The sequence below is a fragment of the Halichoerus grypus genome, chromosome 10, assembly GCF_964656455.1.
Source record: "Halichoerus grypus chromosome 10, mHalGry1.hap1.1, whole genome shotgun sequence".
Lineage (NCBI taxonomy): Eukaryota > Metazoa > Chordata > Mammalia > Carnivora > Phocidae > Halichoerus > Halichoerus grypus.
In genome coordinates this window covers 63975048-64002094 of record NC_135721.1, presented here as the reverse complement: position 1 = coordinate 64002094, position 27047 = coordinate 63975048, and the positions used below count along the sequence as shown (strand labels likewise).

Sequence of the window (27047 nt, the reverse complement as noted above, 5' to 3'; positions counted from 1 at the left end):
GTTAACCGCAAAGGGAGGGCATACTGTTGCTCCACCAGGCCCAGAGCTGGCGACCCAGTGGCCTGTTTGCCTTTCCTGAGCACTCGGACTCTCGGATATACCAAAAATGGGGCTATCTTCTAACAAGTGAGGTATATAAAGGTGGCATAATATTCCCTGTGAGGGCAAAGGACCCCCAGGCCGTGATCATTCACGCTTAGAATTCTGCATTCAGTTCTCGGAGACAAACTGGAGTCCATGTACGGAAAAGGAGCTAGAAACCATGTCATATGAATGAATGCCCACCTGATATCATGGTTGTTTAGCAGGCAGGACTTGCAGGGCAGTAATATCCATTAATCATTTGAACGTCTGCCTTATGTTGGAGGGTTTAGACTTGTTTTGTAAGGGTCAGTGGGTACAAGCCACAGACAAATTTCTATGAAGGAAGTGCTCCATAGGGGAATGTATCCCAGTTAAGTTAGCCTACCTGAAAAGGTAATGAGTTCCCCAGACGGTAGCTGTGTTTAAATGGATTTGACAGCAACTTAATGGAGATATTATAGAGGGGAATTCAACCATCAAATGGTGAGTTATCCTGGATGACCTTTGAAGAGTCCTTTCAACCCTAAGAGTCCATGAATCTGGTAAAGATAAACTTTAGTTTGACCGTTGAATCTTTTCATTACCATAATCAAAATTATGCTGTAATCAAAATTCAGAGAGTATTTAATTGTTTAGAGAGTATTGTTTTTATGCATAATTTCTAAAGTTCAAAATAATTTTTATTTATGATCTTTTTAAAAATTTAAAATTCTGAGACAGATGAAGCATGTGGAATTCTGACCTCCTTTGGGAGAAAAAAAGAATTATGTCACTTTTTGATTCTATTTATGCCTCCGAGACTAAATGCTAAAATGAAAAAAAGTTAAAGCATTGGTCTTTTTATCCCCAAATGTCAAAAGCGGTTGCATCTCAGTAGTAATACATCTGATTGTGTAATTGTACAGGGAAGCCTTATACATATGTAATGTAGTAATTTGGTTTTAGAATTAACTGGAAACAGTTAATTAAGTTGCTGCTATATTGTGTGTATGCCCAGTGTTACATAGAGCAGATGCCAGTAGAAGTGGAAGTAACATCCTAGTGTCACTTGAAATAAATGTTAACACTTGAGTAACTTTAGGTTGTCAGTGTGCTATTCTTTAAAGATGAGTTTTGTACAACCTGTGATATCAGCATTTATTTCAATAAACACTTATTGAGTGTCTATGGGCCAGAAGCTGGGGATAGAGAGATGAATGAAACAAAATCCTTGTGGTTGAGAAGTTTATGATTTAGTGGGGGAAGACAGGCAGGTAAATGGAATTTAAATCTAAAATGTCAGGTGTTATAATAAAGGAAGGCATGTGGCACTATTGTAAGAGTTCAAAGGAAGGGATCTAACCAGCCCAGGAGTTGGGAGTGGGTGGCAGGTCTTGGAGAATGTGCCATTTGCGATGTCTTGAAGAATAGTTGGGGGAAGAGGATTAGGTAAAGGCAAAAAATTCTAGGAACACTTGAGCAAATGTACAGGAGTTTGAAGCACTGCACATGTTATGTTTGATGGCATTCCAAGTAGTGGTGTATGTTAAGAGTGCAAAGTTTGGGTTTTGGAGTGAAAGGAGATGAGACTTGGAGGTTTTGTCTGGCCTTCTAAGGATTTTGCATTTATTATTTAAGCAAAGAACAGTCATTGAAGAGCTTTAAATAGAAAGTTAAAGCAGTTAGTTTTGCATTTTAGATCATTTAGGGGGAATTTAAAAAAGTTTATTGTTAACAATTCATGAATTTGGTGTGTTTCCCTAATTAGATTGTAGCTTCTTGATGGAATATATATCTTTCTAATCCACATTGTTTCACACATATGATCATTGAGTAAACATTTGTTTTGGTTTTATTTATTTTAATTTCATTACTGACTTATATGGAGCAAAAATGGCCTAGTCACTCTCAGTAAAATTTGCATCAGCAAATTTTGAATATGGTAACATAATCTGGAGCCTGTTGTAAAAGGAATTAATGTTTAAAAACTATTAATAATATTCCATTAAAAGTTTATAAAGAAATTGTTGCCTTTTATTATTGAAAGTAGCAAATTAGTGTTTGTCTTACATATGAAATAGATCTTAAGTAGGAAAAAACACTGTTATATGTTATACAAATAACATATATTATTACAAATATATGTATATATCATATATATATACACATAGTTTTTTTTTAATTCAAGAATTCAAAGCTGAAGAGCTAGGTTATAAGAACAAGAATTCTATTGTAAGATGTAAGGAGTGCACTTTTATATTTGCATTAATGAAAGGATTTGTTTTTGTACACTATATAATAATATTTTTCTTTTAAATTTAGTTTTTGATGATGAAGAAGAAAGCAAATTGACCTATACAGAGATTCATCAGGAATACAAAGAACTAGTGAGTATTTTATTTCCACTGGTTTTTAAAGGTAATTAAAATAATATTAATTTTAGCTTTTCTAAATTAAAAACATGGACTTTTTCCATTTTAAAATTCTTTAATTAAAAAAGTCCATTCTAGGCACACCTGGCTGGCTCTGCTGTAGAACATGTGACTCTTAAATCTTGGGGTTGTGAGTTCAAGCTCCATATTGGGAGTAGAGCCTCCTTAAAAAAAGAAAAAAGAATAAAAAAAATCCAGTCTACCCTAATAGTACTACCAGTTCCATCAGGCCCTAACGCTTCTCTGAGCATTTCATCCTTTTGACTTCTTATCTCTTCTACTCTAGAATCTAAGAAATGAATTTAGGACAACTATTTTAAGGGATCTTGCATCTAATCTTTAAATTTTATTTTTAATCTTCTGTTGATGCATCTAGAGAAGTGTTAATTATTAATTTGCCATGGTTGTCTTGTGATTTTTAAAAATGCCTGAGAAATAGAAGAGTTGTACTACATTGACTGTCACAACCCTGACTTCAATTATTTCAGGTAGAGGAAATAAAATTTCATTTGATTCTCTGCAAAAATTTTAACTTTTCGTTGTTTGTGGGTTTTTTTGGTGAAAGACATTGTCATTGCCATATAATATAATTTATATAGATTAATAATTGCAAGCAAACATTTGATTATCCTTTTCTAAACTCAACACTTAACATGAAAATTGTCATTTGGAATTTTTCTATGTAAATTATAAAAGTTATACTTTCTGTTTTTAGGTTGAAAAGCTGCTGGAAAGTTACCTCAAAGAAATTGGAATTAATGAAGATCAATTTCAAGAAGCATGCACTTCTCCTCTTGCAAAGACCCGTACATCACAGGTTCTGCTTTTCTATCATTCTGCTAACATATAGTTTTCATAAAAATGCCCAGGGTTTCACTTAAATTTGCTATATTTGATGGTCGAAGTATACTATTTTAGACATTGTATGAGTGAAAAGCTAATTCATCACATGTGGGTTCTTTTCTATAATTACCTCAAGAAATGATAATTTGTGGGGCACCCGGGTGGGTCAGTTGGTTAAGCGTTCCACTTTTGATTTCAGCTATGGTCATGATCTGAGTCATGGGATCAAGCCCTGTGTGGGGCTCCCTGTTGGGCCTGGAGCCCGCTTGGGATTCTCTTTCCTGCTCCCTCTGCCCTTTACCCCCCGCAAATAAATGGTAATTTGAGGCATTAATGAACTAATGCAATTAAAAAGGAACTTTCTGAATGCAGAACTATAATACATCACAGTTTTTATTTATATAAACTGTTCCATTGTTTTATTTATATACTACTGTTTTATTTATATAGATCTCTGATGGTTTTTCAGTTGCCCCTTTTTTAATCTTAGCCATTCTATAGTACACAGTTCCTGGGGCTTCCTTCTCTTGGAACTATTTTTATTTTTTTAATTAAAAAAATTTTTTTAAAGATCTATTTATTTATTTATATATTTTGAGAGAGAGAGAGAGAATGCAGGGGGCAGAGGGAGGGGGAGAGAGAATCCCAAGCAGACTCCATGCTGAGCAGGGAGCCAGACACGGGGCTCCGTCTCACAACCCTGAGATCAGGACCTGAGCCGAAACCAAGAGTCTGACACTTAACTGAGCCACCCAGGTGTCCCTGGAACTACTTTTATTGTCACATTAGTTCTGCAGTGCTGGTTTGAATTAGATATTATGTGTATTTATAACTAATATTTACTGAGGGCTCATGTTAGCTGCTGTTTTAGGCACTTGACATGTATTATCTCATTTAATCTTCCTGCTGCCCCATAGGAATTTGGCATTATTTTATTTCCACTTAGAAATGAAAAACCCAATGCACAGATATATTAAATGATTAGTGCAAAGTCCTCTGCTCATTAAGTAGTAGTGCAGGATACCAGCCCAGGCACTCCAACTGCAAGCCCTTGCTCAGAAGTTCAGGGTAGGGATATGTTACTACTACCTAAATAGCCTTCTTCTCAAGTTGCTTTAGCTTTCCATTTTCTGCTAAATAAACTGTAATTCCTTAGCCAAATGATAGTGAGGATTGTCTGTGATGTGACCCTAAATTATATTTTCAGTCTCCTCCTGCTGTAATTTCTTGATACATTATGTACTATTGTCATTCCAGGCCACTTGTTCTTGGAAGCATCCATGCGTCTGGCTTTGCTCATGCTATTCCCTAACCCTGGAATGTTTGGCCCTTACCTCCCCACCCCAGTATCTTTTCCTTACCAGATAGATCCCTCTTATCATGAGGGCCTTGCTAAAATGTTACTTCCTGTGACAGCTTTCCTGGTCTCTGATATGCTAGGGTAGACTAGCACTCATTCTACCTCACTGGACATTTTTATTTTTAAGATTTTATTTATTCATTTGAGACACAGAGATACAGAGAGAGAGAGAGAGAGCATGAGCAGGGGGAGAGGGAGAAGCAGGCTCCCCGCTGAGCCAGGAGCCTGATGTGGGGCTCCATCCCAGGACCCTGGGATCATGACCTGAGCCGAAGGCAGATGCTTAACCATCCGAACCACCCAGGCGCCCCCTCACTGGACATTTTTATATTTTTTCGTACTCTGCCCCAAATTCTAGTTTCTTACAAGTCTGTTAGCCTTACTAGATTATAAATCCTTTGAAATATTTTTAGTATCTTTGCATTCCCAGTGTTTAGCACATAGATGAGAACCTAGTTACTAGTAGGTAGTTCTTAATAAATGTTTGTTAACTTAAATTATCTTCTTACCATGGCCTAGAAGAGGGTGCTTTGACTACTGTTTAATCCAGTGCTTCCTGCTATAGTTCTCTGTTGTACAAGATTTTCTTATTTAGCGATCATCTCTAATTCTAGAGATAGAACATCCTTTTTTTTTATTATGTTAATCACCATACATTACATCATTAGTTTTTGATGTAGTGTTCCATGATTCATTGTTTGCGTATAACACCCAGTGCTCCATGCAGTACATGCCCTCTTTAATACCCATCACCAGGCTAACCCATCCCCCCCCCTCCCCTCTAGAACCCTCAGTTTGTTTCTCGGAGTCCATAGTCTCTCATGGTTCATTTCCCCCTCCAATTTCCCCCCCTTCATTCTTCCCTTCCTGCTATCTTCTTCTTCTTCTTCTTTTTTTTTTAACATATAATGTATTATTTGTTTCAGAGGTACAGGTCTGTGATTCAACAGTCTTACACAATATCTTTAATACAACATGGCATTTTGAAAAATATTTTTAACTATTATTGGTATGCCCCAACTAATGTAAATAAATATCTGATTTTATTAGTTAATAATGCTATAAAGTGAAAGTTGTTTTACAGTTCACCAGTAGCTTTTATTCTATACCATAAGTTTAGTTTAAGGACAATAACAGGCATTATTTTCTTCTCCTTTTTAGGTGGGCAGGAATAATTTGAAAACTATTAACTAATATTTAGGTTTCTTTTAAGATGTTGATATTTGTTTTTATTTTCCTTGTTTTTCAGGAATATTTTCTACTTTGGTGAATATTTGTCAATCTCTTAATTAAGTCATTGTGAATGAGCCTGAATTACTTTGTGAATAAAGATGTTCATGCTAATAGCAGACATATCCACCTTTTGTTTTCATTATTTGGATAACTTTAAATTGAATGAAGATGTTCAGAATTTTAAAATATTGTTTTCAGATCAAGAGTAACACATCTTTTTTGTTCTGTTATACAACACCTTTTGATTTATTTGGAATTGACTGGTAATACGGTCTTGCTGTGTACAAGGAGGCAAGGCTTTTGATACCGACAGACCTAGATTTGAGTCCTAGAGCTTTCATTTACTAGCTGTAAGATTGTTGTGCTGTCTTCCTTTCTTACCATTCTGATTCTCAGTTCCCACATCTGTAAAATCTGCATAGTATCTACTTTGAAAGGTTTTTGCAAAATTTAAGAAATAATGATCATAAAGCACTTAGCACAATACCTGACATTTATAAGGTAGTCTATAAATGGAAACACCTCCTAATTAATACTGGCTATTTTGGTAGTTGATTAGCAGTGTGCTAATTAGGCCAGGGTCATTGTTCAATCCCCATGTGGACTAGTTAGCTGTATTCTCTTCTGGAGCAAACACTTAGCATCAGATACTGAATAGCAAAATGACTGAATCAGCACAAAGCCATCATCATTACCAGAAAACCAGCTTAAAGCTATTTTATGTACTGCTTTGCAGCAATGATCTAGTCTTTATACAGAAAGATCAGAATGCTGATTCCATTATGCCAATATAGGGTGCCTAAGAATTAACTCAAGGAACCAGCTGCTTGCCCTGGGTTATTGAGGAGGTAATTTTTATTTTGTTTTGGTTTGCTGGTTTGGTTTTGATTGTTTAAACCAGCTCCCATTGAATTATACTGCTAAAGCCCACTTAACAAAATTCTTTTCACCTGGTTTGGTCATGATTCTACCTAGGCCACTGCTCCTGCCATACTCTGTATATCGAAGTTAGCAGGAATAGCACGGAGTGCACCAGATGAAGAATTCTAGTTTAAGACAACAACAACCAAAAACCTGTAAGAGCATGTTTTTCTGTTGAATCTGTGATTTCTTAAAACATGCTCATGAATTAACTGTTAAGAAAATATGATACTATAATAACTACTGAGATATTTATTATTTCAGTCATCTTCAGTTGAATTTTGTAATTTTGTGGTATTTTCCAACTGAAGTAGGCAAAAATGACTTCCTTCATTGTGACTTGTGATTTTTTTGTTGAGGATAAAGTTCGTCATTGATTTCTATATACTGTATTGCAAAAGACTTCTATATGGCAAGAGACAAGCAGTATTTTTTGCTTTTGTGTCTTGATTTGCTTTGACTTTTATAACAAAAGTTAACACTTTCAGAAACATTTGTGTTATGATAGTAATTTGGCAAAATTATGCTGTTTTTCCAATAATTTGTATCATTGAAAAGATTACATATGTGGTGTAACTTTCATTTTCTAAAAGTACACACAGGATAACTAACAATATTTTGTGTGAGTACTAGTAAGATTTAAAAAAAATTAATAGGCTTTATTTTTTTAAAAGATTTTATTTATTTATTAGAGAGAGAGAGAGCACAGGAGCGAGAGAGTGGGGGAGGGGGCAGGGGAATCTCAAGCCAACTCCATGCTGAGCTGGAGCCTGACATGGGGCTCCACACAGAGCTCGATTTCACGACCCTGAGATCATGACCTGAGCCGAAATCAAGAGCTGGACGCTTAACCGACTGAGCCTCACAGGCACACTACTAGGCTTTATCTTTAGAGCCGTTTTAGGTTTACAGAAAATTGAGCAGAGAGTAGTGTCCCTTATTATTAACATCTTTCACTAGTGTGGTATATTTGTTAAAATTGATGAGTCAGCATTGAAACATTATTATTAACTCATGTCCACAGTTGATATTAAGGTTTACTCTTTGTGTTCCACAGTTCTGTGGATTTATACACAATGTCATATATCCACCATTACATCATCTTACAAAATAGTTTTACTGTCTTAAAAATTCCCCTGTCTCCCACATGTTTATCCTTTCCATCCTTGCTCCTCACAACCACTGCGTTTTACTGGCTCTCTAGTTTTGCCTTTTTCAGAATGTCATATAATTGGGATCATATAGCATATACCTTTTCAGACTGGCTTCTTTTGCTAAGCAGTATGAATTTAAGGTTCTTTCATGTTTTTTTGTTGTTTGATAGTTCATTTCTTTTTATTGCTGAGTAACATTCCATTATATGGATATACCACAGTTTATCTATTTACCTTTTGAAGGACATTTTGGTGTCTTCCAGTCTTTGGTAATTATGAAAAGGCTGCTGCAAATATTCATATTTAGGCTTTTGTGTGGACATAAGGTTTTCAACTCATTTGGGCAAATAAATACCTAGGAGATTGCTGGATCATACAGTAAGATTAAGTTTAGCTTTGTAAGAAATTGCCAAAGTCTCTTCTAAAGTAGTTGTACCATTTTGAATCTTCACCAGCAATAAATGGGAGTTCCTTTTGCTCCACATCTTTGGCAGCACTTGGTATAGTCAGTTTTTTACAGTTTAGCCATTCTAATTAGGGGTGTAGTGGTTTACTTTTGCCCATTTTAAAATTGAGTTGTTTTCTAGTAGTTGAGTTGTAAGAGTTCTCTGTATACAATTTTTGATACAAGTCTTCTTTATCAGATATGTGTTTTGCAAATATTTCACAAAATTTTCTTCTGTGGCTTGTCTTCCTTCTCTAACAGTGTCTTTCACAGAGTAGAAGTTGTTCCTTTTTTTTTTTTTTTAAATTTTAATGAAGTCTGTGATTTATCAGCTTTCTTTCATGGATTATGCTTGTATATTCAGAAGTTGTATCTTCTAGAGGTTTTATGGTTTTGTTTTTTAAAACGATTAAGTCTATGTTCCATTTTGAGCTAATTTTTGTGAAAGGTGTAAATTCAGTATTTAGATTCATTTTTTTTGCATGTAGATATCCAGTTCTTGTAGCACCATTTGCTGGAAAGATTATCTTTTCTCCATTGGATTGCCTTTGTTTCTTTGTCAAAGATCAGTTGACTATGTTTGTGTTGATCTATTTTCAGGTTCTTTCCATTGCATTAATCTCTTTGTCTACTCTTTCACCAATACCATAGTGTCTCTTGATAATTATAGTTTATAGTAAGTCTTGAAATCAGGTAGTGTCAGTCCTCTGACTTTGTTCTTTTTCAATATTATGTGGCTATTCTGGGACGTTTGACTTTTCATATAAATTTTAAAATCAGTTTGTTGATGTCTACAAAATAATTTGCTGGATTCTGTTTGGGTTGCGTAAATCCACAGATCAAATTAGGAAGAATCAACATGTTAACGATGTTGAGTCTTTTTATCTATGAAAGAATATCTCTCCATTTATTTACATTACCTTTGATTTCATTCATCAGAGTTTTTTAGTTTTCCTTATATAGATCTTTTGTGTATTTTGTTAGATTTATTCCTAAGTACTTTCTTTTATTGTGGAGCTAATGTAAATTGTATTGTGTTTTTTATTTCATTTTCCCACTACTCATTGTCAGTATATAGGAGACTTTGTATAGTAACCTTGTATCCTGCAGCCTTGCTATAATTACTTATAAGTTCCAGGAGTTTCTTTAAACTGATTCTTTGGGATTGTCTACAGACAGTCCTGTCATCTGTGAAGAAAAACTGTTTTATTTCTTCCTTCCTAATCTTTGTACCTTTAATTTCCTTTTCTTAATGCATTAGCTAGGACTTCCAGTATAATGTGGAGTGGGAGTGGTGGGAGGGAACTCGTTTCTGATCTTAATAGGAAAGCATCTAGTTTTTCATTATTAGGTAAAATGTTAGCTGTCAGGTTTTTTATAGATGTTCTTTATCAGGTTAAGGAAATTCCTCTCTATTCCTCATTTGCTGAGAGTTTTATTGTGAATGGATGTTGGATTTTGTCAAATGCTTTTTCTGTATCTATTTATATGATCATATGATTTTTCTTTTTTGCCTCTTGGTGTGATTGATGGATTACAGTAATTAATTTTTGGGTGTTGAACCAACCTTGCATAACTAGAATAAATCCCACTTGGTCATGGTGTATAATTCTTTTTATACATTGTTGGTTTCAATCTGCTAATATTTTGTTGAGTATTTTTGTATCTCTGTTCATGAGAGAGATTGTTCTTTCTTGTAGTGTCTTTGTCTAGTTTTGGTATTAGTGTAATGCTGGCTACATAAAATAAGTTAGGGAGTTCTCCCTCTGCTTCTATTTTCAGGAAGAGATTGTGAAGAATTGGTATAATTTCTTTTTTTTTTTTTTTTTTGAGGATTCTTATCTAAGGGCAAATTTGCATATGCATGTTCAAATATATGTAAATCTTAACCTGAATCATGCAGAGAGAGTTGGTGAGACAATAGCATGGATACTGAGTAAATTATATATAGAAGAGATAGTGGATTTCAAAGTCATACTTTTTTTCTCCTTAATAATTTAAATCAGTAGAAAAGCTTTTACATCAGTTCTATAGGTTATGCTGTTTAACTTCGGCAAATAAATATGTAATCATTATTCCTTTGAGAAATAATATGAATCTATAACTTTTCTTCAAAGTTTTGTCTTTTTTTTGGTGGAGAATTGTATAATTTCGTCATTAAATATTTGGTAGAATTAACCAGGGGACCCAGCTAGGCCTGGTGCTTTCTGTTTTGGAAGGTTATTAATTATTGATTCCTTCTCTTTAGTAGATATAGATAGAATATTCCTATCTATTTATTACCTTATTCAGATTGTCTGTTTCTTCTTGTGTGAGTTTGGCACATTGTGTTTTTCAAGGAATTGGTCCATTTCGTCTAGGTTATAAAATTTGTGGACATAGAGTTGTCAATATTTCTTTTTTTTTTTTTTTTTAAGATTTTATTTATTTGACAGAGAGAGCACAAGCAGAGGGAGAGAGAGGGAGAAGCAGGCTCCCTGCTGAGCAAGGAGCCCGATGTGGGACTCGATCCCAGGACCCCGGGATCATGACCCGGGCCGAAGGCAGCTGCTTAACCAACTGAGCCACCCAGGCATCCCGAGTTGTCAGTATTTCTATATTATCCTTTTAATGTCTCTGGGATCTGTAACGATGCACCCTCTTTCATTCCTGATATTAGTAATTTATATCTATTCTCTCTTTCTTTCGTAGTTAACCTGGCTAGAGGTTTTTCAGTTTTATTGATATTTTTGAAGAATCAACTTTTAGTTTGGTTGATTTTCTATTTTAAATTTAATTGATTTCTTCTCTAATTCCTACTGTTTTTTTCCTGTGCTTACTTTGGATTTGATTTATTCTTCTTTTTGTAGTTCCTGAGGTGATAGCTTAGATTACTGACGTTAGATATTTCTTCTTTTTAAATATATGCTTTTTAAAAAATTTTATTTACTTATTTGTCAGAGAGAGAGAGAGAGAGCACAAGCAGGGGGAGTGGCAGGCAGAGGGAGAAGCAGGCTCCCCACCCAGCAGGGAGCCCGATGTGGAACTTGATCCCAGGACACTGGGATCATGACCTGCACCGAAGGCAGACGCTTAACCAACTGAGCCACGCAGGCATCCCTTAAATATATGCTTTTAGTGCCATAAATTTCTCCTGAGCACTACTTTTGCTGCACCCCACAAATTTCAATAAGTTGTATATTCATTTAGTTAGAAATATTTTAGAAATTTCTCTTTCAAAAAAAGAAATTTCTCTTAAGACTACAGTTGACCTTTGAACAACACAGGTTTGAACTGTGTGGGTCCACTTCTACACAGATTTTTTTTTTTTATAAATACATCACAGTACTATAAATGTATTTTCTCTTCCTTATGATTTCCTTTTTTTTAAATTTTAATTCCAGTATAGTTAACATACAGTGTTATATTAGTTTTAGGTGTACAATATAGTGATTCAGCAATTCTATACATTCTCAGTGCTCATCATGATAAGTGTACTCTTAATCCCCTTCACCTATTTCATCCTCCCCCACCAACCTCCCCTCTGGTAACCATCAGTTTATTCTCTGTAGTTAAGAGTCTGTCTTTTGGTTTGTCTCTTTTTTTTCCCTTTGTTCGTTTGTTTTGTTTCTTAAATTCCACATATGAGTGAGATTATACGGTATTTGTCTTTCTCTGGCTTATTTCACTTCACATTATACCTTCTAGATCCATCCATATTGTTGCAAATGGCAAGATTTCATTCTTTTTTATGACTGAATAATATTACATTGTATCTATATACCACCTGTTCTTTATCCATTAATCTATCATTGTGTACTTGGGCTGCTTCCATAATTTGGCTATTGTAAATAATGCTGTAATAAACATAGCAGTACATATATCTTTTTGAGTTAGTGTTTTTGTATTCTTTGAGTAAATACCCAGTAGTGGGATTACTGGGTCCTATAATATTTCTATCTTTAATTTTTTGAGGAACCTCCATACTATTTTCCACAGTGGCTGCACTAGTTTGCATTCCCACCAACAGCGCAGGAGGGTTCCTTTTTCTCTACATCCTTGCCAACACTTGTGCCCCTAAGCGCCACATTGTTCAAGGGTCAACTGTATTTCTTTTACTCACGTGTTATTTAGAAGTGCATTATTTAATCTCCAATTATTTTAGGTTTTTCCAGCTATCATGCTGCTATTGATTTCTAGTTTAATTTCATTGTGGTCTGAGAGGATACTTTGTATGATTCCTATTCTTTTAAATTTATTAAGATGTGTTTTATGGCCTAGGGCACCTGGGTGGCTCAGTTGGTTAAGCGACTGCCTTCGGCTCAGGTCATGATCCTGGAGTCCCTGGATCGAGTCCCGCATCGGGCTCCCTGCTCGGCAGGGAGTCTGCTTCTCCCTCTGACCCTCCCCCCTCTCATGTGCTTGCTCTCTCTCATTCTCTCTCTCTCAAATAAATAAATAAAAAATCTTTAAAAAAAAAAAAAAAAAGATGTGTTTTATGGCCTAGAATGTAGTCTGTTTGGGTGAATTTATCATGTGTGCTTGAGAAGAATGTGTATTTTTCTGTTTTTGGAGAAATGTCAATTTGATCCAGTTGACTGAAGGTGCTGTTCAGTTCAACTATGTCCTTTCTGATTTTCTGCCTGCTGGATCTGTCCATTACTGATAGAGGGTATTGAAGTCTCCAACTATAATTATGAATTCATCTGTTTCTCTTGGTAGTTCTGTCTATTAATGGAGTAGTGTAAGGACATGAAACCACTTGTACCTTTCAAAACTATGGTATGATGAACTCTAAGCAGAGATAATAATAGGGTAACCTTAGACTAAGTGTGAATATATTTGAATATCTTGTAAACTCATGTATGTCAGATTCCTAAATACTCAGTGTTCATTTTTTTGTTAATGTGCTCTTCTCAAACATAGATACCATCACATTTACCTTACTTCATAGTCTTCTGTCAAAGTAGTTTGACATTTCAATTAATTTAATGGATACTTAAGATTATTGTTGTTTTTAAAGTACTTGCCAGTTTTTTGAAGTAACTCTTGTATTTAGTTCCTCTTAGTGCCTTTATTGGAAGCTCTTATCCATTTCCTTGAACCAGAAGAATCCCATTGCTATAAAGTTGTTAGGTTTATTAGTGCACCATTTTGATATTTAACCAGCCTCAACAGGACCAGAACAATTACTTTTACAGGTACTTTTCAGTTTAAAAAGTGCTTTCTCTTCTTATTTAATTCCAACACCCAGCCAGAAAGTTATTATTATATTTCTTTCATGCTAAAATGCAAATTTTTCATATCATAATACCTCTGAAATGAGAATGTATTTTACACTGAATGACATGTTATCATTTAATTGGCAGAGTTTTTTTTTTCTTTTCTTTTCTAGTTGGTACAAGAAGTAAAGGCTTATTTTACTAATCTGGAGTCTTAGATTCAACAAAATACTGTATTCCTATTATTATTATAGTACCAATTTGCAGATGAAGAAACTGAAGCTCAGAGGACTAAATGACATGCCCAGAGTCACACAGCTGGTACATGGTTAAGCTGGGAATGGCTTTTGGTATCAAGGGCTCATTTTCTTCCAGTGTGTCAATGGTTCTCGAGCTTTAATGTTACAAGAATTATCTGTGGAAATACACGGGCACCCAACCCGCTAGTATATGTGCTGCCTTAGCGAGCACGGCACCCATCCTCTAGAAATTTAGATTCATTATGTTTAGGGCACAGCTTAGGAATATGCATTTCTTAGATGCATCAAGGTACACTTTTAAGTATCAACTCAAACTTTAACTTGCTGTTAGAAGCTCCAGTTGATACATTGCTATTAATAGCATTGCCCTTCAAGTGTTTATTATTGATGAGGATAAAGTCCTTAGTGTCACTAATAAGAAGTCGAGGAAGCCCGAGAACAAAGTTACGTGGGGGCGCAATCCCATAAAGGTGTCTTGGCAGACATCACTAATCTATCACGGAGACTGTCCACAAGTGTTTTCAATACTGAGCTTTGGGCTGCAACTTTCAGTCAAGCCTATCTGCTACGCCCTGCCGTGGGTCTTTTGAACAGTGTACGTGAATTTAAAGGGAATAAACTTTCCATCATTTTTTTCGACAGTTGACTCTTCATAAATGTCACAGAGAGCTGCTTTTGCGTTTTGTTTTGCTTTGCTATATACTGCGGTTGTCTAGGGTGTGAGCTGGTTGCTGGGGGAGGGCTCCTTCCTCTTTGAGTAGAGCTCTTCGATAGAGCTTTTGTTGATGTGTCTGACAGTGCTGCAGCCTGCCTGGTGAACAATAGCACACCCTTGGTTGCCTCTGCATGATTTTGTGTGTTCAGCTTTTACATTAATATCATGTAAAGCTTGAAATAAGATTTTAGTTGGGTGCATAAAATTTGAGTGCTTTCTTCTGGGTGTTCACACATTGCAAATCTTATTCTACTTATTATTAATTAGCTTGGGAATTGGTTTGCTCTTTAATACAGCAAATAGCTCCCTGTAGTTAAGGAAGTGTTAATTTGGGTCCTCCAGGGTAGACACCTTCATTTTTTCCCCTTAATTTATCACATTTTTGTTTCATCCAGAAAATGATTTCATATCATAATTTCTAACTTACCTCTTACATGAAACTTCTACATACAGGACAGTTGTGTTCTCACATTACTAATATCTCATTACACTTATTTTCCAGACTCCATTTTTTTTGCATTTACTTTTATTCAACTTGGTGCTTTTATGAATTAAGGGATAATTTTGTAGTTACCGATTTATTATTCACAGTAAATTTTAGGTGATAGAAATAAAACCAATAGATATCGTTATTTTGGCTGCAAAACAAATCCAGATACTGAAGTGCATCCTTAAAAAAGTAAGCCTAATTTCTGTGTTGTTTTTCAGAGTTACTCAGCACTGGCTTATTTGGAAAATACATCACCATTGTCAGCCTTAGCTTCTTGGAGGCCTGGGGGTTGGGAGAGTCAACCTTACATTAAATTAGGCTTTTAGAATCTTAAAATTTTCCTTTTGAGTCATCTTACCGTAAATAATAATACAGCATTCTTGAATTAATACAGATGATTGGCCATAGAAATGATCTGAGTGTGTGGTAATAGTTTTAAAACTTGAGTCTTCGTTTAGGGGCGTCTGGGTGGCTCAGTCGTTAAGCGTCTGCCTTCAGCTCAGGTCATGATCCCAGGGTCGTGGGACTGAGCCCCGCACTGGCCTCTCTGCTCCACGGGAAGCCCGCTTCTCCCTCACCCACTCTCCCTGCTTGTGTTACCTCTCACGCTGTCTCTCTCAATGTCAAATAAATAAATAAAATCCTAAAAAAACAACAAAAAAACCAACTTGAATCTTCGTTTAACTTCCAAACTTCTTTCCATAGGCCATTTTGCAACCTGTGTTGGCAGCAGAAGATTTTACTATCTTTAAAGCAATGATGGTCCAGAAAAACATTGAAATGCAGCTGCAAGCCATTCGAATAATTCAAGAGAGAAATGGTAAAATGTTGAATTTAGAAATCTAAGTGCTAAATGGTTTTTTGTTTTGTTTTTTTTTATTTTAGTTTTGACTATTCTGATTCTATTATGGTCTTAAATGTAGCTGCTTTGTACAAATGTATTTCAGGTTTGTTGACTGAAGAGATTCAACAATGTAAACTTTCCTGATCAGTTTGTGTTGGCTGTCTCAAAGAAAGCAGACCAGAATTTGATTTAATGATGTTTTAGGTTGATTTTTCTTCCTAGCCATTTTATTTATGAAATTCAGTATTTTTGAATTGTCACAGTTTTAGTTACTGTTGAGGGAAGGTGACTTGTCTTTTCCTTTTGGCTTATCGTTGTTAGGACCTTTGTAGGAGACAGGGGCTCTCCAGCGTTAGTGAGCTTTGGAAGTAGTTGGAGGGCTGTTGAAACACGTATGGTTGTTTCTCTCTTCTGATTCAGCACGTCTGGGGTGGGACCGAATGCTTTGCATTTTTAACAAGTTCCCAGGTGATTATGCTGGTCCTGGGACCAAACTGAGAATTGTTCTAGGGTAATGGGCAGGTATGATTGCACTACCATCAGGGAAAGGGAAACAGAACTCAAAGCCCTAGTAGTTCTCTTTAGTTAATCTGTTCCCTGACTCTCTTATCTAATTTCAGTTTGTCCCTAGATTTTCCTGCTTTTGTTCCCTTCTTGTGTATTTGAATTACATTTGACATCTTGACTCAACACATCTGAGTTTCTAACCATACTTCTTATTGTACTATCTCCTTTTCAATCCAGATTCAATCCAGATTCTTACCTCCTTTCAGATTTCTGGCTCTAGTAACCTACCTTAATACCTATGTGTTCCTCTGCTCAATTAACTGCACTGATATTCTTGACCATGCCTACATACTCTTTAATGGTTTGGCAGCAGGACCTTTTTAAAAATTGTTTCTTGAAGATGTGAGAGCTATAGTTCAGTTGTACTGTTTGCTTTTAAGGGTCTGGAACATGCAACAAGAGGCTTCTGTTGTTGCAGGGCAAACATCGCAGTGTTGCAGGGCCCTTGTGGATTCTCCTCTCATTAGTATGATGAGAGTAGAGACTGTCTCTTAGAGCCCAACCACCACCATAACCATCCTGTAAAATCCTAGGATGCTTTTCACAGCAGGTGAGAGAGCTGATGTCTCTGAGTAGGAGATAACATCACCCTAACCCTGAACGATGGATGACACTGTGCTGTTACTTTGGTGTAAATAAGTTTGGAAAACAGTCTGTGTGTTTTTCTACCATAGTTTACTTTTATAAAATCCTTTTCTCTGAATGTTCCTGAAATTATGCTTTATTTTGACCTATGGGTTAGAGGATGTGAATAATTTATGTTATAGTTAAAATTGTTTTGGGGGGATTAAAGCATAACTAGTGAACTTGATATTGGCACTCCATATAGTTTTCAGTTTTGAATTTAACTGGAAACTCATTTAGATTTTAATATAAAGGGAACAAATACATATAGCTTGTATCAGCCGGATGCCTCAGGCTGCTATTAGCAGAAAAAACCTCAGTGAAAATGTCCTAAGCAGTAAGAAACGATCCTCTCACAGAACAAGAAGTCCAGAGGAAGAAAGGAAGGAAGACAGTGCATGTTGGTTAAGTTAGTGACTCAGTGATATTATCAAGAACGCCGACACTTTCCATCTTTACACTCTGCTATTCTCAGGATCTTCTCTCCTGATTGCACTCTAGCTGCATTGGCTGAGACTCAACAACATCTCCTGAAGAAAAGGGGTATTTCTTCCTGTACATCTCTTTTTGTTAGCAAGACAAAACTTGCTTGGAAGCCCCCAGGAGCTTCCCTCTCAGGTCCTATTGGTCAGGATTGGGGTCACATGTTTTTCTTAAACCCTCTGGCAGGGGAAATGAGACCATTATCATGAATCACTCTCCTGTGGTGGGGTAGGGCTCAGCCTCTGAATACTTGGCTGCCTGATAATTAAATCTGGCTTATATTAGCAAGGGAGGATGAGGCAATGATGCGGAACAGAGCTGGTATCAAACCACTGGGTGGGACTGTTGGCTTACATTTAAATAAAATCTAATACTTAGTTTGTGCCATAGCATTTTTAATACGTGCATTTAAGAATGTTGCTTAACTTAGATCCAGGAGTTAGTACCTGAGAGCAATGTTGATTGTACTCAAAACCGCAGACCATTTGAAAATTGTCTTTGTGGTAAGAAAAATTCAAAGGCTCTCTGGATTCTTTGTTGTATTTTATCAAAGAATTTTTGGGAAATGCAAATCAGAGCATTATTTTGATGGTTTTGAAGTATTGCATACTGTTGCATCATTCTTTCCTTAGTTCTTTTCATTTTCCTCAGAAATACTATCAGAGAATACTAATTGTATATCTTTTGACTGGAAAAAGTGCAAAAATGCACTTGATAGATGTCAGTTTTCTGGTTGTGATACCATACTATATTTTGCAAGTTGTTACCATTGGGGGAAAACTGAATAAAGGGTGCATGCATAGCATCTCTCTGTATTATTTCCTACAACGGCATGTGAATCTGCAATTATCTCAAAATAAAATGTTTAATTAAAAAAGGTATTTAAACATCAAGGGGACTAGAATAATAAAGGTACTTTAATTTAGAGCAGATCCAAAAATCCCATAGTCATCTGTGGATAAAGAAATGGAAGGTAAAAATTAAGAGACATGCTGCTGATGTTGTGGGAATATACTAATTATAGATACGAATAGAACACTGATTACCAGTCTACCTGCTTCTTAGGAAGATGTAGGTAATAAAGTAAATTCAACCAATACTTAAAATTACTTGCCATGAATTATTATTTGCTTTGGGCTGAAGTTGGTATTGCCCTGGTTTATAGTTATTGGCCCAATATCTGGAGAGAAGCTCCGAGGGCAGATTGTTTTATTCATCTTTATGTTCCCCCCGAGTGCTTAGCACCGTGCTTTTTCCCAGGTAGTAAGCAGGGCCCTTTTCAGTAGCATTTGTTGTAGTATGAATGAAGAGTATTAACATGCTGTTCAAATTAACAAAGTATTTTATATTTTGTTTTGTAAACTCTTTTCACACTTAAGGGATACTTCTGAGAGCATACTTTTTTTTTTTTTTTTAAGATTTTATTTATTTATTTGACAGAGTGTGAGGCAGGGAGAGAGGGAACACAAGCAGGGGGAGCAGCAGAGGGAGAAGCAGGCTTCCCGGGGCTCGATCCCAGGACCCTGGGATCACGACCTGAGCCAAAGGCAGACGCTTAACGACTGAGCCACCCAGGTGCCACCGAGAGCATACTTTCATTATTAGGAGCTTAATGATTTCAGTGGTCTATCCTCAGTATACGATTAAGCGAGGTGATAGTTTATATTAACTAATTTTAATTGCTATATTATGTTTATTTTTAATAGGTAATACAAATAATTACTAAGAGAATTTCTAGGTAAAACTGGGGTTTGGGTGGGGCTGATTCTGTAAAACAAGAAAAAGTAAAAAGACCATAATTAGAAAGATAATAGCTTAGACCATTTAAGTGAAAGCCATTAATAAACTGATTTGTACTTCTTGGTGAGTTAGAATAGTGAGCAATAAATGTTTTCAGTTGAGTTCATATTCTTTTGTGTGGTCTTTGATTTTGAACAGGTGTATTACCTGACTGCCTAACAGATGGTTCTGATATGGTCAGTGACCTTGAACAGGAAGAGATGAAAATCCTGAGGGAAGTTCTTAGGTATCCTTCTTTAATTATCTTTTGAATGAATCATTAGTAATATTGTGACATGATCTGTATATGTTTTCTACCCTCAAAATATTATGAATTAGTGAAAAATAACTAAATTCTCTACTAAAAACAATAAAAATGATTTATCATTGTATTTGTTTATAACTATGTATAACATTTTTTAATGGACAGAAAAAATGATTTTCAAGTGCCTCATAACCATATCAACCTAAATGGGAGGGGCTTCTTCCCCTCCCGTCATGGGAACAGGAAACCAGCCAGTAGACCCAGCCCGGTGAGCAAGATAGTCCATGGCTTCTGGACCTTGGTATTACAGGTGGCTCGTTCCAGGTGTGTCTAACAGCAGGAGGCTGGACATTCACACTCCACAGACCAAATAGCTGACAGGGTGGCAGGTAACCTGTAAGGGAAAAGTGGACAATGGGAAGTGCCCATCCCAGATGACTGTCTTGCCGGTCTCTTCCTTGCCCCAGTTACATGATTCTCAGCCAGATGCCTGGCATGGAGTGTGCAGGCCACTAAAGGAACATTTCTTTTTTTCCCTTGGGCCTGTTGCCTCTTGACCCCTCTGGGAATTTCGGAAGGGAGCAGCAATTGCAGCACCTAATTTTTAAAATCTCCTTTGAGAATGTATAGGCTTAGGGCAGAAGGATACTTGCAGCCACTGTGTCACCTGCAGAATGGGGACTTGTTCTTTGCGAGTCCTTCCTTTCTCTTCAACTCTAACCATACACATGATCGTCTTCTAGCATCCTGTAGTTCTACCGCTATCCACCTTGTCCTCAACTGCAAAGCAGAAGGGAGGACAAGGCAGGATGGTGATTAGGAGGATGGGTCTAGTGGGGAACTATGGCAAGAGCTCCATGACTTAGTACTTAATTCCAGGGGATTTGAGTGGTTGTGGGGAGGGAGGCAGGTGTGCTGGTAAACCCAGCCTCTTCCGGCCAGATCCTGTTTTGCACAGCAGGGGCAGATGGGAGCCTGAGACAACACAGAATGCTTTGAGTTTATAGGTGTGAAGAGTTAAGGATAAGGTTAATAGGTTTAGAGGACTGGTAGTTTTGACTTCAACTGGTTGCTTCTGTTGGTTGATTAGTGGTCGGAAAATTAATCACCTTGTACTTTCAGATTTTATTTTCTAAGGGCTTTCGAGGGGAATGTACTCTTTAAAGTAGTAGAGCTTAGTAATGAATGAGAGTTGACTTGGCTGTTTTCCTAAATCAGAGGCCCTCAGTGAGCAGTTTACAACAACTGATAGGGCTTTGGCATAGTGATACCAGGAGAGCTTTGAGATAGCTCTGGTGGCACTGGAAAAACTAAAATGAGGGAGAGATGGAGCTTATCACTTTAAAGTGAGAGATCAGATTTGCCATTCAGATTTGGGTTTAGGATTTCAAATCTGTAGGTCTTTGTTCAGCTAGGGGTCATTCCCATTTCCAGAAGAAATGGGTGAACCTGTAGTTTATGTTACTGTATTATGCTGTATATGCCTATTATGTGTATCTTTCTCTGTTGATTCTAAGCTGCTTTAAGAAAAGCCTGATTATTTCCATCTTGGTTTCCAAGATTCCTTGCACATATTGTGAGCTTAGTTTGGCATGTTGCTTGTTGGATATTTGTTCTTTGACCAAAAAAGAAAATTTACTTTTCTACCTTATTTTTGTATATTTCAGAAAATCAAAAGAGGAATATGACCAGGAGGAAGAAAGGAAGAGAAAAAAGCAGGTGCCCACAGAACATATTAATATAACAGAAGTATTTCATTGCTGTTAACCTTTTTTTTTTTTTCTTAAAGATTTTATTTATTTGACAGAGAGAGACACAGCGAGAGAGGGAACACAAGTAGGGGGAGTGGGGGAGGGAGAAGCAGGCTTCCCGCTGAGCAGGGAGCCCGATGCGGGGCTTGATCCCAGGACCCTGGGACCATGACCTGAGCCGAAAGCAGACGCTTAACGACTGAGCCACCCAGGCGCCCTTATCCTTTGATTTTTAAGTAAACTCGCCCAACGTGGGGCTCAAACTCATGACCCCAAGACCAAGAGTCACATGCTCTACTGACTGAGCAGCCAGGTGCCCCTCATTGCTGTTATCTCTTAAGTTTACACCTAGGATTTGCTGCTTATGTGGAACTACGTAGTTCCTCAGAGTATCATATTCTCTTGGCAATTCTAAGCATTTATATGTGACTTTATAACCATATTCGCTTTATAACCCATGCAGCAACCTACCTTTTAAGTACCCAAAAACAGTAAGATTAACTACAAAAAACTGTAATATCATTCATATTATGAGGGATTCCTTATAAAAATTCCCCTTAATTTTATGAATAAGAGACAGTTAAAAATAATTATTTTACTTTCTCCCTCTCTTTGATTCCTTTACTGTTTTGAAACAGCAACTGCAGTTACTCTTGAGGGTCCCCTGCAGACTTTAACGTTATCAGCCTGAAGCAGAATGAGTCAGTTATGATATTCCCTGGCATACTGTTCTTCCATTAAGAACTATTTCCATAAAGTGCCTAATCTTTCCTAAGGATAAATTAAACATGTATCTGGCTGAGGTGAAGGAAGCTAATAATTATTCTTTCCTCTCTTCTGCTCTAGCTGCCTCTCTTCCTGTGTTTTCCCAAATCTCTCTGAAGGGAAAGGGAAACTGAATATAAACTGTCTCTCAATCACTCAAAAGTCGTTTTCCTTTTTTTCCTTCAATCACTATGATACATGCTTGTATCATGCACTGTTTTTGAAAAGCCTTATTTTACTGCAAGGTACCCCATGAAGAGCAGAAGAAATAGAGATGTTTTAGGATTAAGAGGTGATTTATGTATCTTTAAGTAAATCTCCTTTTAGTAAATGGAGGTGCATTTCATAGATGCTGATATTTTTTAATGTAAGAGTATAGAACAGGGGCATCTGGGTGGCTCAGTTAGTTAAGTATATGCCTTTGGCTCAGGTCATGATCCCAGGGTCCTGGAATCGAGTCCCACATCGGGCTCCCTGCTCAGCGGGAAGCCTGCTTCTCCCTCTCCCTCTGCTTGCCGCTCCCCCTGCTTGTGCTCTCTCTCTCTGACAAATAAATAAATAAAACCTTTTAAGAGTATAGAATAGAAATCAGCTCCAAACTGCTATCAGAAGACATTAGTATTAACTCTGATTTATAAGCAAACTATATTTGGCTTCTTGAATAATACTATAGTTTAGGGGCTATATGTATGGGTTTTTATTATAGAAATTTTCAAACACACAAGAGTAGAGCTGATAGTATGATAATGAATCTTCCTATGTCTTTTACCCAGCATATAGGGGCTTATGACATGAGTTACCTAATGATTAGATTTTCCTCTGTTTTTAAGAAAAACAAATTGTCAGTTTAGTTTTTTCCAAGATTTAAATGATTTATTTGGTTTAAATACACTATCCCATTTTAGAAATGGGAATAAACCCATTTGTAGCTTCTTCAGGCATACCATGGTAGTAGTTTATAGATTATTTTAAGTGGAAAAGCACCTTATAATTCAGTGGATTTCTTTCTCTTATTAGAGTATTTTTGGTGTCTTCCTCAAGGTCAGATGAGTAGTAAAGGTGAAGCCTGGGTTTGAACCTAACTTCTTGCTAAGTCCAAAGTTCTAAACATACTAGTTAGTTACTCTTAGCAGTGCATGATTTGAAATGAGAATGTTTATCTACCTCAAAAAATAAAAGATATAAAATGCTGGAAACATCTTAAAAACTTTGGAAAATCTCTTGTTCATTATTTATTTAGTAGACAATACATTTTTTTTAAAGTAACGTCTTTGGATCCCTTAAATAGTGAATTAGTCAAAATTAATCTAAAAATTTTTTTAAATTGTATTATGGATTCCTGAAGTTATCAGAGGCTAAAACAGAAGAGCCTCCAGTGCATGCTAATGAAACTGCAAAAATGAAGAATTCCCAAGGAGATGGTGAACATTTTGCACACCCACCCTCAGGTACTGAACTTTCTCTAACAAGATGGATAGATAAACATCATAAAGAGTGTGTTACTTTCTCATATCTACTTAACCTTCAAAACCCCTGGGAGGGAGTGTTGAATGGCCATTGGTCTTTAAAATTCTTTTTTAATTTAGCTGTGGAGGTTGCAGGTAGGAAATACTCAGCTGACAGAGAGGGTGTAGTCCCCAGATTTCTAAGTGAAGCCTGGAACCCAGCAGCGAGTGAAGTTTCCTTGAGGGAGCCACCGAGGCCGCAGCCTCCAAGATATGCTCCCGTCGCATTTGTGTTCTCTTCCTTGACCACAGTTATATAGTGTTTGTGAGTTAGAAGCGGAACTTGGAAAGGTAATATTAAGTTATTTTCCTAATGAATTAAAGCATAACTAGGAAACAAAAGTAGCCAGTTTATCCAGATGTTTAGTCGGGAAATATTGAAACTAAAATTGATGAGAATCCTTGTGGAAAACGTTAATGGATGGATTTGTACAATATATGGCGAAGTCATTTTTAATATATTCTGATTTTCTTTATAAGAAAACAAGTAACTCAGAAACAGAAGTTGAGTCATGATCATGAATTCAGTTCATTTTATCACGCATTTCTCTGGTTTTAAATAAATGTCCTTTTCTCATTTAAAAAAAAGCCACACAACTGTGAGGTAGATATGATCTTTATTTTTATGTTTATTATTTTTGTTTTAGAAGAAATTCAAGGAAGTTGAGTGACTTGTCTAAAACCACTGAGCTTTTAAGTGGTAAAACTGTAACTTATTTGGTCTTCTGCCTCCAAAATCTTGTATTCTTTTACACTTTAGAAGAATTTTTATAATTGAGATAAGATGGGTTTGATGTTTACCCATTTATTTTAAGGAACTGTACTCTTAGTTGATAAAACAATGGGGCATATGAAACAGAAGCAGGTTTATGAAATTACCTTGCTTCTTTCTTCCTAGCAAATTTAACCATTGTTCTTTTTTCATAATCAGATTTTAGGTAGAATAACTTCATCTGAATTATATTTATGAAAGCACCTGCTTTAGATTTGTCTGAGCTCTTTTTTAATTTGCTGGCCCAGATTTAGCTTTCTGTTTTGTACAGACCTAAGTACACACGTTTCAGTCTTGTGTCTGACATAATTTGAATACATTTGCTTTGTCTAGTTCCTTATCTGACTATTAAGTGAAGTTAAACTTAATCTCAAACCACATATAACTCAGATATACACATAAGTGGCACAGAACAAATGGCAGATAATTTCTAAAGTAATGACTTTAGTTTTCAAAAACTATTCTATTTTTTAAAAATGAGTATATCTGATATTCCAGGAAATCATTTCATGCACAGTGATGGAAGTCCATTTTGAAAACCTAATTTGGGAAGAATCAAAAAGGAGTCTGACTTCCTTTTTAATTCCTTTTTTTTTTCATGTTTTTCCTTGGTTCCTGCTAGAAATGGATGGCATCTGTTCTCAGACTGATGCAAAGAGTTGCCAGAGATAAGATGATCTTTCTTTAAGCTTCCTGATTTTCTAATTGTGTATTCCTAGAAATCAGAGAAGCTAAGTATTTTGGTTTCAAGTACTTTCCTCTCTAGGTGTGAGTTAGAACATACAAGGTGTTCATAACTAACAAACTCCAGGCAAGAACTATCCAGAACATGTACATGAATGGAATATAAATGCTTATGTGCCTAGGATCCCCCTCCTCGGAAATGAATGGAATTGTCCCTTCTTCAGTCGTGTGCTTCCATATCTGGGGGCTAAGCCTACCTCTGTGTAAAGTCACCATCAGTAAGAATGGCATGTTTAACTCTTGTTTGCAGCAACCAATTTGCTTGAGTGTTGTTTTTATTTCTAAGTTCTGTAGCTCCCTGTCTAGGCTGATGGGAGGTTAGCTACAGCCTCATCTTTTCTATGGAGACTTTCCTTACTGTCCAAGAGCCTGAAGAGCATTTCTTCTTCCAGCCTCCCTGGCACTGCCATCAGGACACTTACTCCATGCTAAAGCAGTGGTCCTTTGGCAAGTTTTTTGCTCATGCAGAATTTTATTTCCGGTTTTACTGTGCTATCAAGATTTTTAAACATTTTGGGACATGTATATCATGTTTGCCCATCCTGCTTTTAGTTCTTGCTATCGTTTTTATCTGAGTCTTTTCTTGTCTCACTCTGCTGTCTTTCATAGTTCATGTACTTACCCTGAAAATGTTTTATCTTAAAAAAAAAAATCACCTTCTTATAATAAAAAATGGCTCAGAAGAGCAATTAGCATGTTAATCTTGTCTCTTAGCACAGTCACCAAAGAACTGGAAAATATTGAGTGCTCTGTTATATCTGCTTCTAAGTTCTACTCAACTTTAAAATCTTTACATTTTCTTACAGTGTTAGTAGGTTTATTCAAGTTACCTTCAGTATGTATTATAAACAAAAATTATTGATATTATTGGCATTTACTTGTCCAATACAAAAAATTGTAGCTTTAACTTCACTGTTCTGAAAATATAGGGTCATTTACAGTTTCTTCTGTAAGCGAAAGTTTGACAACCAATTACACTACCAGTAAGGAATTTTAGTGTCCTGTTTATTTAGTTTATGTGGCAACCTTGTATCACAGTGTAGTGTAGTTCTACTCTTTAGACAAGAATTAGACTTCTTGTAGCTGTAGTGCCAAACAGCAGGAGCTTGGTATTTGTTGAAATGTCATTATTCATGAGTAGCAGTAGTTCAAGCTCCTTGAGGACAGAGACCATGTTTATTGTTCTCACCCAGTGCTTGAAACAATATAGACATTGAATCAGTGTGTGTTGATTGAAAGTGAGGAAAAAAAAAAAGACAGTGAGAAAAGAAACACTAGGCATTTTGGTAACCCAACCTAATACTTAATATTTCTTATAATATTCTAATTGGTCTCTGTCTAATTACTGCCAGAAGTTAAAGTGCATTTTGCTAATCAGTCAGTACAACCTTTGGCAAGAAAGCTGGAAATGCTGCCTGAAACTTCCTCCTTCCCACAAAAAGGCCTGAAGATTCCTGGCTTACAACATGCAAGCATTGAAGGACCAATAGCAGTAAGTAAAAAACATTACTTTTTAAGAACTATGAACAAAATGACAAAGTACTGGGAGCAAACAATGTAAACAGGCATACACTTGGCTTTTGTTATTACAAATTTTGAGTTGAATCAGCCAGTGGTTATCTGTGCCGCTTATTATGTGGACTTGAATTTAAATAGTTCCTTCTCTTTTTTGACTCAGAATTTATCAACACTTGGAACAGAAGAGCTCCGACAACGCGAGCGTTACCTCAAGCAGAAGAGAGATAAATTGATGTCCATGAGAAAGGATATGAGGACTAAGCAGATACAAAATTCCGAGCAGAAAGGAAAACCTGCTGGGGAGGTGGAGGTA

At 36.3% G+C, this 27047-nt stretch overlaps 1 protein-coding gene across 1 annotated transcript in view; it reads left to right on the top strand.

Annotated features, from left to right (window-relative positions):
* Positions 1–27047, top strand: part of CFAP36 (cilia and flagella associated protein 36) — a 28449-nt gene that overhangs the window by 714 nt on the left and 688 nt on the right. Inside the window, exons 2-9 of the mRNA XM_036069892.2 lie at positions 2386–2450; positions 3211–3312; positions 15823–15937; positions 19574–19661; positions 21347–21398; positions 23541–23643; positions 26569–26708; positions 26895–27044. Of these exons, the coding sequence (XP_035925785.2) occupies positions 2386–2450; positions 3211–3312; positions 15823–15937; positions 19574–19661; positions 21347–21398; positions 23541–23643; positions 26569–26708; positions 26895–27044 (815 nt within the window). The remainder of the gene's footprint in view (positions 1–2385; positions 2451–3210; positions 3313–15822; positions 15938–19573; positions 19662–21346; positions 21399–23540; positions 23644–26568; positions 26709–26894; positions 27045–27047) is intronic.